General features: G+C 47.9%; 2 protein-coding genes, 1 long non-coding RNA gene and 1 pseudogene across 7 annotated transcripts in view; 3 read left to right on the forward strand and 1 right to left on the reverse strand.

The window, feature by feature from the left end:
* Window positions 1-977: 977 nt before the first annotated feature.
* BCDIN3D (BCDIN3 domain containing RNA methyltransferase) lies at window positions 978-7005 on the reverse strand. 2 transcript variants are annotated; one of them, XM_081834556.1, is made up of 2 exons: window positions 6756-6828; window positions 978-2294 (listed from the first exon to the last, which is right to left on the reverse strand). In XM_081834556.1, exon 2 carries the CDS (start codon window positions 2227-2229, stop codon window positions 1438-1440), a length of 792 nt encoding a protein of 263 aa, XP_081690682.1. In that variant the 5' UTR covers window positions 2230-2294; window positions 6756-6828; the 3' UTR covers window positions 978-1437. The 2 variants fall into 2 exon arrangements, with proteins under 2 accessions (XP_081690682.1, XP_081690681.1); XM_081834555.1 differs by lacking the exon at window positions 6756-6828 and adding an exon at window positions 6872-7005 and having other exon boundaries at window positions 979-2294.
* LOC309352937 (DNA-directed RNA polymerases I and III subunit RPAC2 pseudogene) lies at window positions 3848-4769 on the forward strand (annotated as a pseudogene). The gene is made up of 2 exons: window positions 3848-4027; window positions 4449-4769. The product of its transcript is annotated as a DNA-directed RNA polymerases I and III subunit RPAC2 pseudogene (transcript).
* Window positions 7006-7074: 69 nt separating the features above from the next.
* On the forward strand, window positions 7075-15887 carry LOC309326071. Of its 3 annotated transcripts, none has more exons than XR_014150095.1 (4): window positions 7075-7261; window positions 13703-13775; window positions 14054-14264; window positions 15011-15887. It is a non-coding gene; the product is annotated as an uncharacterized lncRNA (long non-coding RNA). The 3 variants fall into 3 exon arrangements; XR_014150096.1 differs by having other exon boundaries at window positions 7077-7261; window positions 14103-14264; window positions 15011-15886; XR_014150097.1 differs by lacking the exon at window positions 14054-14264 and having other exon boundaries at window positions 7086-7261; window positions 15011-15886.
* A 1879-nt stretch (window positions 15888-17766) lies between these two features.
* LOC309326010 (adiponectin receptor protein 1) overlaps window positions 17767-20442 on the forward strand; it is a 30528-nt gene continuing 27852 nt past the window's right edge. Inside the window, exon 1 of the mRNA XM_081834514.1 lies at window positions 17767-17993. Within this exon, the coding sequence (XP_081690640.1) occupies window positions 17853-17993 (141 nt within the window). The 5' untranslated portion in view covers window positions 17767-17852. The remainder of the gene's footprint in view (window positions 17994-20442) is intronic.

A 20442-nucleotide genomic window follows, 5' to 3' on the forward strand; every position in this document is an offset into this window, starting at 1 on the left:
GATAGGAGATGAGTACAAATACTGTCAGGGGCATGTATGTGCGTGTAGAACATATAAGATCAAACTTAGAATCTCTCAGCCTAGAATCTCTCCATCAATTTGGCCTAAAATGGGGAGGCAGAGTCATGATTCTACCAGAAGCAATATCTGTTTTTAGGGTTTCATAGCTTAGCTTTCTTCAAGCTGTATCCTTGCCACAAGGAAACCATTGTTGTATCTGAAAATTTTCTAGTGTGAGTTTAGATATCCAATGACGAAAATGACATCACCTGATTAGGATGGGCTCTGCGTCCACCGACCACTGTTTTGTTACTGGCTTTGTCCCTGCACTGCCATTTCGCGACTGGTGGGCCTCCGTAATTTTCATACCTCTCCAGTGGGCTCTGGCGGTTGATGGTTTGAGAACCCCTCCTCTCTACCCCACTTTCTTTTTTTTGAATAATTTTGATTAAGAATTTCAGCATAACCATTTATCAAAGACATATCATCCTCATTCCCCTTCCCCCCCCCCAATTTTCCCTCCCCGCTTCCCAAGAAAAAACCACCCGGACTTCCCTCCGCTCCTCTCTCTGGTTTTTCAGCACATGTTATTCTCTGCATATTATAAAATTGTAAAGATCCTTAAATTATCTGCCTATATGTTACCAATAATAAATTTGTGTTTGTTTATTCAAAACAATAGTGAAATTTTTTTAAAAAGGGAAATGATATACAATGAATTGAAGAAAATGTTCCAATTAACATTTGTAAAAAAAACCTGACGCATTTTTGTTAGGGATTGTAGGAAAAGACCTGCCAAGGAAATTGAAGAATATACAGTGGTGCCTCGCAAGACGAAAAGAATCCGTTCCGCGATTCTCTTCGTCTAGCGGTTTTTTCGTCTTGCGAAGCAAGCCCATTGATGGCTTAGCAGATTAGCGCTATTAGCGGTTTAGCGGCTTTTAGCGGCTTAGAAAAGGGGGGGGGAGGGAAAAAACCCCGCAGGAACTTGCAAGACATTTTCGTCTTGCGAAGCAAGTCCATAGGAAATTCGTTTTGCGAAGCACCTCCAAAACGGAAAACTCTTTCGTCTAGCGAGTTTTCCGTCTTGCGAGACATTCGTCTTGCGGGGCACCACTGTATTCATGTATGCGACAAAGGTGGCAAGAGTCTTAATAGCACAAGGATGGAAGAACGAAGAAATCCCGACAAAAGAACTGTGGCGAGGGGAATTGACAGACTATATTGAACTGGCGAAATTGACGCACAAACTACGTGACAAGGACAACTGTGACTTTAAAGAAGAATGGGAACCTTTTACAAAGTACTTAAAGAAACAACAAAATGAATTGGACTCCTCTCTACCCCACTTTCAGTGCAGTCACAGAACTGTAGCTAACAATTAGTCTTTCCCAGAACACTCCCCTCTTATTCTCTCCAGCCAGGTGCTGTCCTCGGTCACACCAGATCCTTAGCCTCTTTTGATTTAAATAGCAAGAGGCTCCTGTCCCAGCTGGTGCTTCCAAAGCAAGACACCAGTTCCATGGCACATTCGGTGGTCAAGATCTGGGTTATCCTCTCAGCCACGTCCCCGTTGATGGCGAGGGATCGGAAGTGGTCAAAGTCGTGCCTGCCCAGTTTCCGCAGGCGCCGGGCAGCTGACCGGTAGCACTTCCACGGCTGGGGTTCGAGGAGCAAGTAGGTGCTTTTAGACGCAAGATAAGACAAGAACGTCACCAGGCCACAGTCTCCATGATTGAGGTGGATCCACATGGTCACGGACATACAGAAGGCAATGTCAAACGTGGAGCGGCCAAAGTTGCCCAGGTAGGAGCTCAACACCGTCTCCCTTGCGTCGGGGTCCATGATGTCGAGGACGGCGTAGGAAACAGAGGCAGGGAAGGGGTTCTGTTGCCTGGCTCTCTCGATCAGCCCAGCGTCAATGTCGCAGCAGAGAAGGCGAAGTTCATTCAGGTGCTCCTGGCAGGCTTGGGTCTCCTGGCGGCCCAGGAGGTGCCTGTACAGCGCGACACTGAGCTCCCCCGAATTGCACCCCACATCCAGCCCCAAAAGGGGCTTTGCACATGGGTTAGGGAACAGCTTGCTCAGCAACGCACTGGGCAAGAGCTGGATGCGTCCCTCCGGTGGGTGGAAGCGAGAGTAATCGGGGAAGTTGCCGTATGGCGCTGCTCCGCCCGGGAGCTGGGCATCCCCAAGCACTTTACAGTATTCACTCGTGGGCACCGCCATTCTTGAGACGGACGAGGCCTAACACCCAATCTTGTGCATGTTTCACAAAAACTAGTTGCGCAGACCTGGAACAAAAGGCGAGAAAATTATATGCAAGGACAGGAACTCTTTTGCTTTATTTATAGGATTTGCCATCCTGCTGTACTTAGGAAATTTTGTTCTGTCTACTCAGTTTACCTAGCTCAGTATATGTCTGGCATCAGCATCATCATCAATTTATACCCCACCCATCTGGCTGGGTTTCCCCAGCCACTCTGGGCGGCTTCCAACAAATACTAAAATACAATAATTCATCAGATATTAAAAGCTTCCCTAAAGAGGGCTGCCTTCAGATGTCTTCTAAAAGTCTGGTAGTTGTTTTTCTCTTTGACATCTGGTGGGAGGGCGTTCCACAGGGCGGGTGCCACTACCGAGAAGGCCCTCTGCCTGGTTCCCTGTAACTTGGCTTCTCGCAGCGAGAGAACAGCCAGAAGGCCCTTGGTGCTGGACCTCATACCTTTCAACATTTCTCTGTTGAAAATAGGGACGTCCTATTCAATAACAACAACAACAACAACAACAACAACCACCTTTCAAGCCCTAAACAGCCTCGGCCCAATATACCTGAGGGAGCGTCTCCACCCCATCATTCAGCCCAGACATTGAGGTCCAGCTCCAAGGGCCTTCTGGAGGTTCCCTGCAAGAAGCCAAGTTACAGGGAACCAGACAGAGGGCCTTCTCAGTGGTGGCACCCGCCCTGCGGAACGCTGTCCCATTAGATGTCAAGGAAATAAACAACTATCTGACTTTTAGAAGACATCTGAAGGCAGCCCTGTTTAGGGAAGTTGTCAATGTTTGATGTTCTATTGTGCTTTTATTTCTGTTGAGAGCCACCCAGAGTGGCTGGGGAAACCCAGCTAGATGGGCGGGGTATAGGTAAAGGGACCCCTGACCATTAGGTCCAGTCGCGGACGACTCTGGGGTTGCGGCGCTCATCTTGCTTTATTGGCCGAGGGAGCCGGTGTACAGCTTCCGGGTCATGTGGCCAGCATGACTAAGCCGCTTCTGGTGAACCAGAGCAGCGCACGGAAACGCCGTTTACCTTCCCACTGGAGCGGTACCTATTTATCTACTTGCACTTTGAGGTGCTTTCGAACTGCTAGGTTGGCAGGAGCAGGGACCGAGCAACGGGAGCTCACCCCGTCGCGGGGATTCGAACCGCCAACCTTCTGATTGGCAAGTCCTAGGCTCAGTGGTTTAACCCACAGCGCCACCCGCGTTATTATTATTATTAATATCTGATTGGGTTGCCCCAGCCATTCTGGGCGGCTTCCAACATATATAAAATCTTAATAAAACCTTAAACATTAAAAAAAACTTCCCTATACAGGGCTGCCTTTGGGTGTCTTCTAAAGGTTCTGTAGTTACTTATCTAATTGCACTTTCTTAGTCCTGTGATTGTAATCATTTCAAACTGCCTTCAGTGTTGCGCTTTACTCTTTGTGACCCACCCAGTGGAAAACCCTTAGCGTGCACCGAGGGTGCAATAACAATGCCAACAGTTTAGCTGTTTGCTGAGTAACTTTGCACAAACAACAACAACAAACATGGCAGGGAAGAGGATGGGGGACGAGGAGGATGGGTGCTGCAGATGGTATGGGCAGATGGTACAGATAAGAACTGTTTTACATTTGTGCTCCACAATGAGGACCACACCCTTGGCAACTCCCTTCGATACATGATCATGAAAAACCATGAAGCGGAGTTCTGTGGATATAGCATCACCCATCCTTCTGAAAGAAAAATAAACCTCCAAACCTGTCAGGGAACTGACATCAGAGCTAGAGGTGGAGGCAGGGCTCCAAAGGGATGCAGGAGAGGGGACCAGCAGGGGGGAAGGAATTCAGCGTAACACCAGCAGAGAAGGGAGGGAGATGGAGGATTCGGAGAGAGGTCTCCGAGACTCTTCACCCGAGACTAGTGGGGAGAGCGCTGACACGCCTCTGCCTTCCCCTTACTTGCGCAGACGGGTTCCGCGCAGGGAAAGTAGGAGGAGACTTGGCATCAAACAGCTCTTATGCTGGAAAAGGTTCAAGAAACGCCCACTGACGGATTCTGCAAGCGACTGACCGGCCACGGAGTGTGAGCTGTCAGCCAAAGCATGGTTGGCCAGGCAATCTAACTCAAATTGAAGGCAGCTTACGCACAAGTAACCCCTTACTACCATTACAAAACCAAAGGAGGCCTATTGGCTGGAGGATCTCATGGGTGTCTGCCAGCATGTACTCAGCAAACGTGAGGCAAGTGTGGAAGAGTCCACTGCTCAGAAGGAGGTGACGATGGAGGAAGTGTAGTCTTGAGTTCCAATCTGTTGTTCAGACCTGGCCACAGAACTTAAGTCTGCTTTGGTTTTCCTGATGCATGGCCTTTGCAGAGTGTGGGACCCGGAGTGTGACCTTGCTCCTGCTTCTTGTTATCTCATTGGCCTTTTTTTGCCGTTAACCATGGTATCTTCCTGGACAGGCACCAGCAAATGTGATTTGGGGGCAGCAGTTCCAACCCTATCTGTTATGTAGTGAAGTTTCACCCTGGGCCAGCAGGGGGATACTGTATATAGTTTTCAATCAGGTCTGTAGATAGTTTTCCCTCAGGTCCGCGTCAGTTATTTTAGGCGGGAACTCTGGGCTGTTGTTGTTACAATGTTGACAGCCGGCTGCCTATAAAAGCAGGCCGGCTGAGCTGTTTGCAGTCAGTTCTATTCCAGCTTACGAAATAAAGAGCTACTTGGAGAAATCGCTGTGTCGTCTGCTATGTCAACCCACAACTTAACACTATCTTCAGGACCGAGTGTGACATTGGGAGTGTGCCTTTTGAGCTGGAAGCTGCAGTTCTTGCAGAATGCTGCAGCATCACAATCAAGCACTCTATAGTAAAGGTTTTTGAACTCTGGTGCTGGAGGAGACTCTTGAGAGTCCCATGGACTGCAAGAAGATCAAACCTCTCCATTCTGAAGGAAATCAGCCCTGAGTGCTCACTGGAAGGACAGATCCTGAAGCTGAGACTCTTTGGCCCCCTCATGAGAAGAGAAGACTCCCTGGAAAAGACCCTGATGTTGGGAAATATGGAGGGCACAAGGAGAAGGGGACGATAGAGGACGAGATGGTTGGACAGTGTTCTGGAAGCTACCAGCATGAGTTTGACCAAACTGCGGGAGGCAGTGGAAGACAGGAGTGCCTGGCGTGCTCTGGTCCAGGGGGTCACGAAGAGTCGGACACGACTAAGCGACTAAACAACAACAACATAGTATAGGTAAAGGGACCCCTCACCATTAGGTGCAGTCGTGACTGACTCTGGGGTTGCGGCGCTCATCTCGCTTTATTGGCCGAGGGAGCCGGCGTCCAGCTTCCGGGTCTTGTGGCCAGCATGACTAAGCCGCTTCTGGCGAACCAGAGCAGCGCACGGAAACGCCGTTTACCTTCCTGCTGGAGCAGTACCTATTTATCTACTTGTACTTTGACGTGCTTTCAAACTGCTAGGTTGGCAGGAGCAGGGACCGAGCAATGGGAGCTCAACCCGTCGCGGGGATTCGAACTGCTGACCTTCCGATCGCCAACTCCTAGGCTCTGTGGTTTAACCCACAGCGCCACCCGCGTTATTATTATTATTATTAATATCTGATTGGGTTGCCCCAGCCATTCTGGGCGGCTTCCAACATATATAAAATCTTAATAAAGCCTTAAACATTGAAATAAACGTCCACTACCTTCGGGTGTCTTCTAAAAGTTCTGTAGTTACTTATCTAATAGCACTTTCTGTGGGTAAAACCTCAGCACCTAGGACTTGCCGATCGCATTTATCGGCGGTTTGAATCCCCGCGGCGGGGTGTGCTTCCGTCTTTTGGTCCCAGCTCCTGCCCACCTAGCAGTTCAAAAGCACCCCTAAGTGCAAGTAGATAAATAGGGACCGCTTTATAGCGGGAAGGTAAACGGCGTCTCCGTGTGCTGGTGCTGGCTCGCCAGAGCAGCTTTGTCACACTGGCCATGTGACCCGGAAGTGTCTTCAGACAGCGCTGGCCCCCGGCCTCTTGAGTGAGATGAGCGCACAACCCCAGAGTCGGACACGACTGGCGCATACGGGCACGGGTACCTTAGTTCTGCGATTGTAATCATTTCAAACTGCTTTCAGTATTGCGTTTGACTCTTGTGACCCGGCCAGTGGAAAACAATAACAGTGCCAACAGTCTGACATTGGGAGGGTGCCTTTTGAGCTGGAAACTGCAGTTATTGCAGAAGGCGGCAGCATCGCAATCAAGCGGTCTATAAATTTCATTAAATAAGTAAATAATGGCACCACCGTGACTTAAATTGGATTGTCTTGTTGTGGGGAGTGGTTGGGGTTGAGAAAGAAAGGGTCTTTTTTATGGATTAAAGTTTCCCTCCCTAAAAAACACTGGATGATGGAATCCATTAATAAACACACACACCAACAAACAACAACAACAAACAACAACAAGGACTGAATCGCAGCCCTGTTCCCTTCGCTCCTACCTGCCTGGGATGTGCGAAGCGAGGCAGGCGCTTCTGACCCCCAACTGCCCCCTTTCCTCCCTTTCACCCCGCTACCAAAACCTCCCCCCGCCCCCCAAGAACGTCTGAAAACGAACCAGGACGCGTGTACTCCTCCGAAGCCAGAGTCTACCCGGAGTTCAGCATCTCTCTTCACGTTTCCCCCTCCTCTGTTTTGCCTTTCGTAAGTCTATGGTTGGCCGCAGGGTCACGTGCTCCGCGTCCCGGAAGCGCCTCCCGAACGTTCCCTTCCCTCCCGCCCCTCCCCCTTCACCATCCGGAAGTGAGGGAGGAAAGCACGTGACGCTCTCTCTCCCTACCGGAAGCGGGCCTCTCTGAGCTGAGGGCTACTTCCGGCGCCGCTGCGGCCGCTCTTCCTCTCCTTCTTCTTCTTCTGGCAGCGAGCGAGGGAGGGAGGCGAGTCTCCTCAGGCGGCTGGCCGGGCCTCTTCCGCCTCCTCCGCGGGATGTAGCTGCAAGGGTCGTCCGGTAAGCGAGAGGTGGGCGGGGGGGGGGAGAGGAGGAGGCCTCGGAGAAGCTGCTGAGAGAAAAGAGCCATCTACTCTCCATAGCCCAGGATACGCAGCAGTATATGCAGCTATGTCCGAAGGGGGCAGCTGGCCTGAGGGCGGGGTCCTGTCAGCAACAGGCAGGCAGCCTCCGAGGCCTGTTGGAGACCGGCTTCCCAAGGGCAGTGTTCGGCGGAGAAGGCTTAGTCCAGTTTTATTATGTAGGATATTATATATATTCTCATATATATATGTGTGTGTGTGTGTGTATATATATATATATATATACACATATACATATGCTTTCGTAGATTTTCACGGGTACAGGAATGCAGGTTTTGGTGTCCTCGGGTGTCTTCCCGTGTAAAAGTTGGGGTGTCTAGGCGACGTTTTGACGAGGTCTCACTCGTCATCTTCAGGCTGGTGCTTTCGGCTTCTTGTTACTGGAACAGAGCAGGATCTCAGTGTTTGAGTTCCTATAAATACTGTAGAGGGGGTGTGGTGTATAGCCTCCAATGTTCTGGGCAGAGAGGAAGTTCCCAGGCTAGTGTGCCTTTTCTTCTTTTGTTCCTTAATTACTTGAGAGATATCTTGAGTGATTTCTTGAGTGATATCCTGAGTACCACTTAGGTGGGTCATTAGGTGTGGATTAGTTGTTAAAGTCTTTGTGTCTTGACCTCTTGAACTTTGTGAAGAGTTTTCTTGAGAAGATGGCTGTACTGTACTTACAGCATCCGGAGGTGCCACCATGGATTGGCTACTGGAGGGTGTTTCTCTATCTCACAACATGAACAAGCGTGACGACACATCCCGCTTGCCAGACATCTGGAAATTAGCCCTCCCCACAAAAACTGACACCAGATCCAGAGGCACACAGAACGCCAACACCAATCAACCACACCAGACCCAAACCCAGACCCTCTCCACAGATGAATTACAGACACCATCCAGTAGCCAATCCATGGTGGCACCTCCGGATGCTGCACCCCCCTGCAATCCCTACACAGACCTGGCTGACACAAGCCACAAAACCACAGCTCGCCCCTATACACGAAGCCAAGCCAGAGCACAACTAAGTACAGTACAGCCATCTTCTCAAGAAAACTGCGCATATATATATGCGCGCGCGCACACACATATATATATATATATAAACACACACACACACACACACACATATATATATATATAAACACACACATATATATATATATATAAACACACACACACACACACACACACACACACATATATATAAACACACACACACACACACATATATATATATATATATATAAACACACACACACACACACACATATATATATATATAAACACACACACACACACACATATATATATATATAAACACACACACACACACACACACACACACACACACATATATATATATAAACACACACACACACACACACACACATATATATATACACACATATACACACACACACACACACACACAGTGATACCTTGGGTTACATACGCTGCAGGTTACAGACACTTCAGGTTACAGGCTCCGCTAACCCAGAAATAGTACCTTGGGATAAGAACAGAAATCGTGCTCCGGCGATGCGGCAGCATCAGGAGGCCCCATTAGCTAAAGTGGTGCTTCAGGTTAAGAACAGTTTCAGGTTAACAACAGACCTCCAGAACGAACTAAGTACTTGACCCAAGGTACCACTGTATATGATATTATTTATATGTGTATATACACACACACACACACACACACACACATATAATAATCATAATAATAATCATAATTTTATTTATATCCCGCCCTCCCCAGCCGAAGCCGGGCTACAGTGTGTGTGTGTGTGTGTGTGTGTGTGTACACACACACACACACACACACACACTACTTTTTTCCTGGGGGGACGCAGGAGTACACATACCTCTAAGCATTTTGTGAATCTTTGTGCTTTTGTGTATTTATTTCCCCCGATTTGAACTATAAAATGGTGGTTTTCTTGAGACAAAATGAGAATACCCCTGAACAGTTGTTTGGAAAAAAAGCATTGTGTACACACCCACACACAGATGATGCAATATCTGGGGGCACAACATTGGCTACCCCTGCTTCAGCCAAAAGTAATTTGTAAGTTTAGATCGTTACTATTACTATAGTATATTTCCCAGTTCCGTTAGTGATGACACTACTAGGGTTGCCATAGTTCAAAATGTATGTGAACTGCCCTAAGACCTCCAGGTATAGGGCGGTATATAAATAAATTCAATAAATAAACACACACACACATACACACACACATATATCTTCATGCACAAAGCAAGATGCAGTCACGGTGTGTACGAGGCAGGAAATATTAGCGGCCAATAAAGGAGTGCGTGAGGAGCTCCTGGGCTCCTCCGGGTGACAGCTAATGAAATAAATAGCAAAATGAGCCAGCTTCAAAAGTATCTCTTGTTTCTGAAGGGCTGTACTCTGTGGGTTTTTTTTTTATTATTATTTTAAGTACTCTATTTTAAGAGCATGCTTGTTTTCTGGACTCAAATTAAGAAAGGAGATTCTAACTAAACATTCAGGAAAAACTTTCTGTTAGTAGGAGCTGTTTGGCAGTGGAACGGACTCTTGTGGACACTCCTTCCTTGGAGGTTTTTAAATAGAGGTTGGTTGGTCACCTGTCATGGATGCTTTAGCTGAGATTCCTGCATTGCAGGGGGTTGGACTAAATGACCTTTGGGGTCCCTTCCAACTCTCAGATTTTATGATTCTATCAGTCAAGTTGTTTTATGTTGATAAACTGCCCTGTGATCTTCAGATGCAGAGTGGTATATAAATTTAAAATTATTATTATTATTATTGCCCCATAGACAGCAGCCTCTCTTCTCTCACCTACTCTTTGGTCACTCGCACAGTCCACAGATGCCCATATTTCCTTGCCTTTTGCTTCCTGTCTAGGTTTAATCCTGGGGATAAAGAGCTTATAGTGGCAGAAACTGCTCCAGCCAGGAGTGGCTTGGCATGTTTCTGACCTGCTGAGGGTGGTGGTTGGGGGTATTGTGATCCCAACAGCTTTCTGTATTCTTGCAAACTCCTATTAATTACCAAAGGGAATGATTTGATTCCAAGCTTAAATGCCCTCCAGTAACTCCGCCCCCCTCACACATCTTATCTACAGTCTACAGGCCAGGCTCTTCTTTCCTTCTTAAGTTCTTACACAGTGCTAGAGGAAAGGAGGACTTGACAGTTCTACCTTTTGCTGCTGGCTACTCCTGCCTTCCAGTGGCTTTGCAAGACTACACTTCATAATCCAGCAAGCTGTGTTACCAGTTGTTTTCTTTCGCAATAGAGGCTGTTTTCTTTAAAGCTCTTCTGTGGAAAAGGAACCAGCTATTAGCTGTGCTCTAACAGCGTTTCCTGAATCTATTGCTGGAGAAGAGAATGTTTTTCCTTTAAAGAGGCATGCAGGGTGATTCGGGGTCAGGATTTGGCCATCTCACTTGCCCCTCTCACGGCAGGATCTCAAATTCTTTCGGGTGTGCAGGAGGAGGAGGAGGGATAGCCCCGATCCCAAACAGAAGTGGAAGCCTGCTATTTGTTTGAGCTTGTTGGGTGCAGGCCGTGAGCCAAAGCTAACTCCTGGCTCCAGACTGGAGGCATATGGAGCAAACAGCTTTACTTGTCTTTGGTGATCAAGGCTGTTGTTCAGAGGCAAAGTGCAGAAGGTTGAAGGTTCAATCCCCAGCAGTCCTGGAGAGCTGTGACCAGTCAGTGTAAGCCAGAGGTAGGCACCATGGTGCCCTCCAAGCGTTGCTGGACTACAACTCCCATCATTCCTGACCGTTAGCTGTGCTGAGTGGGGCTGATGGGAGTTGTAGTCCAACAACCCTGGGAGGGCACCAAGTTGGATCCCCTTGGTGTAGGTTGGTCGAATGGCTGGCAGAGAATGAGTCCGTTTACTACGTTGGATCTCAAACTGTCCTGCAAAGGGAGAGTGAGCCCCACACACCTTGCAAGTTTCTGTTCATCTTCAGGGTTGCAACCTTTCAGGGACGGTATGCCAGTGATCTCAGTGAGCTAATATTTTTGTTTAGCAAAGAGAAAGTCTCTAAGAATGCTCCGGTGATCAAAAGAAGTTGCATTAAGATGGTCCATGCTGGCTCTATGGTTAGATTTTTTAAATGAAGAACAAACACACTTGAAGATTACCTTGCGTTCCATTATTGCCTTTTCCATTGTAATGCACAGCCACGGGGGAACCTGCTTGTGTGTCTTCTACAATTGTTCACACACTGAGACTCAACTGGCCTGGCCGGTGTGTGTCCTAAAATAGGTAAAGGTAAAGGACCTCTGACCATTAGGTCCAGTCGTGACCAACTCTGGGGTTGCGCGCTCATCTCGCTTTATTGGCCAAAGGAGCCGGCGTACAGCTTCTGGGTCATGTGGCCAGCATGACTAAGCCACTTCCGACGAACCAGAGCAGCGCACGGAAACGCCGTTTACCGTCCCGCCAGAGCAGTACCTATTTATCTACTTGCACTTTGATGTGCTTTTGAACTGCTAGGTTGGCAGGAGCAGGGACCAAGCAATGGGAGCTCACCCCATCACGGAGATTCGAACTGCTGACCTTCTGATCGGCAAGTCCTAGCCTCTGTGGTTTAACCCACAGCGCCACCCGAGTCTCTTGTGTGTCCTAAAATAGACGACCCCCCCCCCAATCCTCTATCAACATGCCACAAATATTTTGGCTGCCAACTGATGTGGAAGGATATTCCTAAACGATGAAAATTTAAAAGCTGCTGTTGAGGATTCTGGGAGTGCTTCTACGTGGCAGCTGTGGAAGTGATGTTGTGAGGTCGCTGGCTTTTTGTACAGAGTCCACACAACATCCCATATCAAAAATGCCACCCCGTATCCTCCGCCTGCCCCAATTTAATCAGAGTCTACTCTTTCCATAGAGTTGGTTGTTTTTTACTATTTAGTCAGTTTTTCTGTGGAAACCGTGAATCCAGGCTTGCTGGGCTCTGCGTGAGCTGAGCGTTGCTCCTAGAACGCACTTTTGCTACCCCCACAGCAGTTGTGCCTCAGGAAGTGGAAGTTTGGTAATGATTGTGAATGAGATGCCTTTTGCAAGCATCCAACGTATTGTGGGAGGTGGTTTCAAAGGGCAATATTCCTCAAGTCTAAGAAGGCCCCTTTTGTTCCTGCCACCGTTGCCAAGCTTAGCTGGGGAATCTGTGGGCACTTCCAGACTGCCACTGTTTGGGGGTAAGCTCTGGCTGCACAATTCAAATCGCTTGAGAGGTCTTGTGCAACAAAGCTGTCTCCCCACTCCCACAAGATAAGACTTCATGCAATAAGGAGAGTGCTGAGAAAATGCCCCGGCCAGTGTGAGACAATGTTAGGCTGAGAAGCAGTGACTTGGCCCAAGGACATCCAGTGAGCTTCATGCCTGTGTGGGGATTTGAACCCTCGTCTCCCAGGTCCCAGTCCAACATGTGAACTGCTACACTAAACTTAATCTTTAAATGAATGATAATTTCTGGTGTTACGCATCCATATATGTTGTAAATGTTATTGTGATCTGTGTTTTAAACTGCATCCCCCCCATTTTGCGTATAAGTACACTGCTTATATTAAGGGGGGACGCAGGTGGCGCTGTGGGTTAAACCACAGAGCCTGGGACTTGCCGATCAGAAGGTCGGCGGTTCGAATCCCCACGACTGGGTGAGCTCCCGTTGCTCAGTCCCTGCTCCTGCCAACCTAGCAGTTCGAAAGCATGTCAAAGTACAAGTAGATAAGTAGGTACCGCTCGGGCGGGAAGGTAAACGGCGTTTCCGTGCGCTGCTCTGGTTCACCAGAAGCAGCTTAGTCATGCTGGCCACATGACCCGGAAGCTGTCTGCGGACAAACGCCGGCTCTCTCAGCCTATAGAGCTAGATGAGCGCGTCAGAGTCGGTCTCAACTGGACCTAATGGTCAGGGGTCCCTTTACCTTTACCTTTACACTGCTTATATACATCACTATATATAAAATGATTATTAATAATGGTAATTCATGGGCATGTATTGCATATACATGTTTGTGATGCATAAATTTTGCGCTTGTGACATTGGGTGTTGGCACAATTTTGTTTAAAACAGCTAACCCCTCTTATAGTAAAAAGTGAGATGAGAAAGAAAGAGAAAAGTCTGGATCAAAACATTCTCTGTAAGCTTCCTAAAGTTTACCCAAAGGGTAATTATTTGGACTGCCGGAATAATGAAACTGCAGCGTTAGAAATAGTAAGGAAGTAAACGAAATAGGAAGGAAGGGAGTTTTGCAAATGAGCAGAAGCTGCGCAACACCTAAGCACAGTTGGGCAAACGCCAGACAAGCTTTTCCTGCATCAGAGAGCAAAAGTGTGCACATCTAATCCCTTGAAAATCCTGCTTCTAGGCTTTGCAGAGCTGGAATGTCAAGTTGGGTGGAGCTGTGAGCCAGTTTCCTGCAAAGTGCAACAACTCCAAAGGTAATAAATCCTTTCCTCAGCCTCCCTTAAGATTCTCTTTAACGCTTCCTGCCTGTATTTAAACTAGGTTCTCCTCAACAGCATGAATGCAATGTTGTTTTCTTTTGAGGGAGTGAGGTTAAATGTCCTCTTTGAAGCTGCACAATTTAGCAAATAATTGACAGGGGTTGGATTATGAATCTGATGGGTCCTCCGAGGGCCTCAAAAGCCGTAGGGTTATTGCCTCTCTCCCATCCCTGAATGTGAAACGCATATTTGTCTGCTGTAGGTTTTGCCAGGGCTCCAGCAGTTCTCTAACTTCAGGTTAATCAGTGCATTTTAGTAGAGGCGTTTTAGTAGTTGGCACAGACTCGGAAGCAGTGTTGACATCAAAGCAAGCCTTGGGAAGAGGACATTTGCCTTGCCTTCCTCCCCTTGCTCCCAGGAGCCTTCACCAGCCAGCTCTTCTGCCAGGAAGAATCAGGAGCTGCAGGCTGCCAAGCTGCCCAGGTGAGAAGATGCCATCCGTGCTCTCTAGAGACCACAACACCTGATGGAGGGGTCAGCAGCCTAAGGCCCTGTCAGCTTCGCCTTTGAGCCTGTGCCAACGACTGGGCTCAACCTCTTCAGCCCCGACTGAGCTAGGAAGCCCTTCCAGAGACCTTCCACTGCGGGAGAGCAGGTCTAAGTGCAACAGACTCAGAACTTTGAGCTGTGAGCACCAACGTCAGCAGAGTATGAACTACACGAACGACGGCTCTGAATCTTAACTTCTTCATTCTATTACAGCTACTGCAAACTAAATTAAACTAAAGGCTAAAGGAGGCTAGTTTAGTTTGGTGGGACGCGGATGGTGCTGTGGGTTAAACCACAGAGCCTAGGACTTGCCCATCAGAAGGTCGGCGGTTCGAATCCCCACGCCGGGGTGAGCTCCCGTTGCTCGGTCCCTGCTCCTGTCAACCTAGCAGTTCGAAAGCACGTCAGAGTGCAAGTAGATAAATAGGTACAGCTCCAGCGAGAAGGTAAACAGCGTTTCCGTGCGCTGCTCTGGTTCGCCAGAAGCAGCTTAGTCATGCTGGTCGCATGACCCGGAAGCTGTACGCCGGCTCCCTCGGCCAATAAAGTGAGATGAGCGCCGCAACCCCAGAGTCGTCCGCGACTGGACATACCGCTCAGGGGTCCCTTTACCTTTAAAGGAGCCTACTGGACTGCATGAGTGTTACAGTTGCTTATGCAGTCATATTATCTCTACACAGATAACACTCAGACTCCTACAGAGTCAGGCAGAGGTGGAAGAAGCGATGAGCAGATTCCGCCCCCTCCTTTCTGAAAACATTGTCAGGAGATTGTCGCAGTGGGTTGGGGTGAAATATCCACAGGCCCATGGGCCACAAGCGGCCTATGGGGGGCGTTTAACCGGCCGATGAGCTGCCCCTGAACCGAGGCGCCGGTTCGGCGAGTCCCCGCGCACTGCGCTAAACAGGTGCAACACAACATGGGGACTCGCTTCTGCAGTGCCAGAAATCGCGTCAGAGCACACACTGGAAATTGCGTCTGCGCAGGCGCCGATCCGGCCCATGGAGGGATCTCTGCTGGAGTGAACCGGCCCAGGCAAGGTAACCCTTGCCCACCCCTGACCTGATGCTTCCTGGTTGCTTGGTAGTCCACCGTTGTGGGGAGTGGGGAGGAACTTCTAAGTCCAGGAGTTGAGTGGGGTATTGTCACACCATCCTCCTCCCGGAGCCTTCATCATCTTTTAAAAAACAATTCTTGCAAATTTATTTTCACTTACGGCCGGTACAGCTTCCTATGTCCCTGTACGGCCAGGGTGTGGAAATTGTAGCCTTCCAGTTTTGGAACTACAACTCCCATCAGCCCTAGTCAGCACGGCCCATGGTCAGGGGTGATGGATGTTGGAGTCCTTCAGCATCTGGAATGTCATAGCTTCCCCAACCCCACCATAAGCGGTTGTAGTTGATGAGAATTTACATGTCTCCTCCACGTTTGTGAACATAACCACTTACACTCATGCAAACAGGGATTTTGACCCATCTCTTCATTTCTGTGGCTTTCTTTTTGATCAACTGGCATTTGCGGACTCTCCCCCCCCCCCAAGATATGGAACAAATTGCTTTCCTTGTCCACCCTTAATAATAATAATAATTTTTATTTATACCCCGCCCTCCCCAGCCAAGGCTGGGCTCAGAGCGGCTTACAAGCAGTAATAAAAACAAGTTGAATGATTACAACTTAAAAACAAAATTAAAATACAACATTAAAATATTGAAACATTAAAATATTAAAATGTAGCCTCATCTCAGGAGGAGAAGGAAAAGAAAAAAGAAAGAGAGGGAGGGAATCAAATTGGCTCCAGGCCAATGGCCAGGCAGAACAACTCTGTCTTACAGGCCCTGCGGAAAGAAATTCATCACCCTTAGATGAATCATGTCGGTTCGCCTAAAATTGAGGGCAAAACGCAGCTTAATTTTAAAGAATTTTGCAAGGTCTTTTGTGGGTTCTTCTCTCTCTCTCTGAATGGCTTTGAACCACAGCTCTTTGAAATCTCATTTTGGAATACGCCTGTGTAGTTGCAGGCACCATTCATTCAGCGAGGTTGCCAAATTATTGTTGTTTGGAGGACATTGTTCCTCAGTAATGGACTTCTGATTCACGCTTTTAGAACATAATATTAGTGCTAGTTGGGCCTCCATCCTTTTTGAGCAGCCCCTGGTAGGAGTTTTGCCCTCCTACAAGGTGTGTGTGTATACACACACTATTTTAATTCATAAAAATTGCACACTTGATGGGGCGCGTGACATGAAAACACATCAAAGGAGTTGGCGAAGGCTAATTTCTAAGCCATTGTAAAAACAGCTTAATAGTTAGGGAAATCCCCCAAAGCAGAGAAGTAGACTAGCAAATTCAGTAATAAGACCCCCATTGTTTTATTTAACCAAGTCCAACAAATCAATTTTAAAATTTTTGATCCATTCTTTATTTTTTAAGAAGTGTAAAGGTAAAGGTACCCCTGCCCATACGGGCCAGTCTTGCCAGACTCTAGGGTTGTGCGCTCATCTCACTCTATAGGCCAGGAGCCAGCGCTGTCCGCAGACACTTCCGGGTCACCTGGCCAGCGTGACAAGCTGCATCTGGCAAGCCAGCGCAGCACATGGAACGCCGTTTACCTTCCCGCTGGTAAGCGGTCCCTATTTATCTACTTGCACCCGAGGGTGCTTTCGAACTGCTAGGTTGGCAGGCGCTGGGACCGAACGACGGGAGCGCACTCCGCCGCGGGGATTCAAACCGCCGACCATGCGGTCGACAAGTCCTAGGCGCTTTACCCACAGCGCCACCCGTGTACTGGGCTGTAAAGCAGAGTGAGTGTTTTAACTGCTTGAAATGACCCTTAAGTGCAGTAACCTAGATGGAATATCCTTCCTATCTCACACAGTGAATGCATCTTTCAATCTGCTGTGATATAGGCACACTTCCCAGGGAGATTGTGCCAGGAGAACTGGGTTTTGCTCAGCAGCCATTTCTGAAAAGCCATTTCTGAATTTTTCTGAGCTTGCGTTTATCTGCGTTACTTGCTTATTGAATGTTCTGCTTTTGCTTCACTTGCATGGCATTGTGATTTTGGAGACAGATATATTGATGGAAGTGTTGTTTCGTCGTTATGGTGAGTTGCTTTGAGCTCAGTGTTGTCGCTGGGAAAGCAGCATGCAAATATGAAATTTTAAAAAAATTAGTCTTCCGCAATCGCTGAAATAATTTCCCTGCCCCACCTTTCAGCGCTTTCCCCCACCCCCGTGATACAGATTAGGTTTACCGAAACTTGTGCAATTAATCTGCTAAGATGCCTTTAACTGGGTGACAGCTCTATTCAGTTAATGAAGAAAGAGGAGAATCTGGAAGTGTTCCAAGCTTCTCTGAGGAGGAACATCCAATTTGTGTCTGGAGGGGGGAAAAACACCTCTTTTCAGAAGCAGACCGTTTTACAAATTAACTTGTTCTTCTTCCTAGTGAGAGTCTTCGTCAGGGTGCCTGCTGTTCACCTGACTTCGGAAAGGGGAAGAGGCCTGTGTCTGCGTTGCCCAAATGTCGTCCCGCAAAGCCTCAGTTGCCAGCCAAGGAAATGGGCCTTCAGCTAATGGCAGGGAGAGGGAACTTCTGGAGCTGGCTGAGCTCGGACCCCTCTTAGAGGAGAAAGGAGACCAAGCGGCAACCAGTTCGGCCATTGTAAGTAAGCTTCCTGCCAGAGAGATGCTAAACCCCATTAAAGCAAAGCTACTTTCAGATTAATGCCTTACAGGGTGGTGGGGTGAATAATATGGGGAAGGGCGGGGACCAAGCATGCACCACCCTCAGCTCCCTGGAGAAAAGGGAGGATATGCTTGTAATGATAATAAAAATATAATAATAATTTGTTATTTATACCCCGCCCATATGGCAGGGTTTCCCCAGCCACTCTGGGCGGCTTCCAACAAAATATTAAAATACAGTTATGCATCAACCATTAAAAGCTTCCCTAAACAGGGCTGCCTTCTAAAAGTCTGGTAGTTGTTCTTCTCTTTGACATCTGGTGGGAGGGCGTCCCACAGGGCGGGCGCCACTACCAAGAAGGTAGAACTCTGCCTGGTTCTTTGTAACTTGGCTTCTCGCAGGGAGGGAACTGCCAGAAGGCCCTCGGCGCTGGACCTCAGTGTCCGGGCAGAATGATGGGTGGAGACGCTCCTTCAGGTATACAGTGGTACCTCGGGTTACAGACGCTTCAGGTTACAGACTCTGCTAACCCAGAAATAGTACCTCAGCTTAAGAACTTTGCTTCAGGATGAGAACAGAAATCGTGCTCCGGCGCAGCAGCAGCAGCAGGATGCCCCATTAACTAAAGTGGTGTTTCAGGTTAAGAACAGTTTCAGGTTAAGAACGGACCTCCAGAACGAATTAAGTACTTAACCCGAGGTACCACTGTACTGGACCGTAAAGATATACCTTTAAGGTTGATCTTCTAGCTGCATGTCAACACACGTAATTTAGCATGCCCCAGTTACTGACATAGGGACGCTGGTAGCGCTGTGGGTTAAACCACAGAGTCTAGGACATGCCGATCAGAAGGTCGGTCGTTCAAATCCCCACGACGGGGTGAGCTCCTGTTGCTCGGTCCCTGCTCCTGCCCACCTAGCAGTTCAAAAGCACAAAGTACAAGTAGATAAATAGGTACCACTCCAGTGGGAAGGTAAACGGTGTTTCCGTGTGCTGCTCTGATTCGCCAGAAGCGGCTTACTCATGCTGGCCGCATGACCCGGAAGCTGTACGCCGGCTCCCTCGGCCAGTAAAGCGAGATGAGCGCCGCAACTCCAGAGTCGGCCACAACTGGACCTAATGGTCAGCGTTCCTTTACCTTTTTAGTTACTGACATTAGACAAATGCTCTTGCTATATTGCTATAGTTGCTTGCCACCCACAAGCCTATCGAGAAATAGTACTACTACTACTACTACTACTACTAATAATAATAATAATAATTTTTCCTGTATTAGTTTTGCTGGTTTTATTGCTTTGTAATGATGGATGTTTAGGCATGTGTGTTTTTTTACTGTTCTGTGGATTTTAGCTTTGCTTTATCTTCTGCTTTATTTGCACACTGCTCTTAAAGTGATTTACGAATCCTTCTAAATAAGTAAATATGAACCATATATAAATATATAAACCAGAGAGCCAGTGTGGTGTAGTGGTTAAGAGCGGTAGATCGTAATCTGGGGAACCGGGTTCGCTTCCCTGCTCCTCCAGATGCAGCTGCTGGGTGATCTTGGGCCAGTCACACTTCTCTGAAGTCTCTCAGCCCCACTCACCTCACAGAGTGTTTGTGGTGGGGGAGGAAGGGAAAGGAGATTGTGAGCAGCTTTGAGACTCCCTAGGGTAGTGATAAAGCGGGATATAAAATCCAAACTCCTCCTCTTCTTCTTCTTCTTCTTCATACAAGCATGGCAGGATTTAAGCATTGTACTTCCAGGGAACTTTGTGTGTTCCACTGGGAATAAATAAGGCCGGAGGAGGGGGAACAGGGTCTTCGCAAGCCCCGCTCCTTGTTACAAGGAGATGTGTCTGAATCTGTGATGGGAACACATCCATCATTTTATTTCATGTATTTATATGCTGTTCGTCACCAGAAAAGTCTGCAAGTGGTTTACAAAAAGATAACAAATATAATAGAGGTGTTTGTGTGTGTCTCTGTGTTATATACACCCGGACACCACAATGTCTGTACACCCCTCCCCAGACATCTTGGGAACTGTAGTTAAGGGTGCTGGGAATTGTAGCTCTATGAGGAGTAAACAGCCGTTCCCAGGATTTATTCTGTGTATACTTTAAATATATGGTGTGCACCCTTCCTAAAAGACACTAGTGCCATATGAAACAATAAAATCCCAGCAAGGCAAAAGCATAGCATCTCAATTGAGGGTCATGGAAAACAGAGAGAAAACAGGTGACGTTCTAGTTGTCATTTGAAGTTAATCGCATTGGTTCCTCCCATTTGGCAAGGGGCAAGGGAGAGAAAGTTCCAGAAGGTTGTCCCTACCCCAGAGAAAGCCCCGCTTCCAAGATACCATAAAATGATAGTTACAGGTAGGTAGGCGTGTTGGTCTGCCGTAGTCGAAACAAAAAATAAAAATAAAATAAAATCCTTC

Source organism: Podarcis erhardii (genome assembly GCF_964252035.2).
Source record: "Podarcis erhardii genome assembly, chromosome: 12".
NCBI classification, from domain to species: Eukaryota; Metazoa; Chordata; class Lepidosauria; order Squamata; family Lacertidae; genus Podarcis; species Podarcis erhardii.

What these genes read in the sequence shown, in the direction of transcription:
- BCDIN3D (XM_081834556.1), bottom strand. Translation starts at nt 2,229, where the DNA reads ATGGCGGTGCCCACGAGTGAATACTGTAAAGTGCTTGGGGATGCCCAG.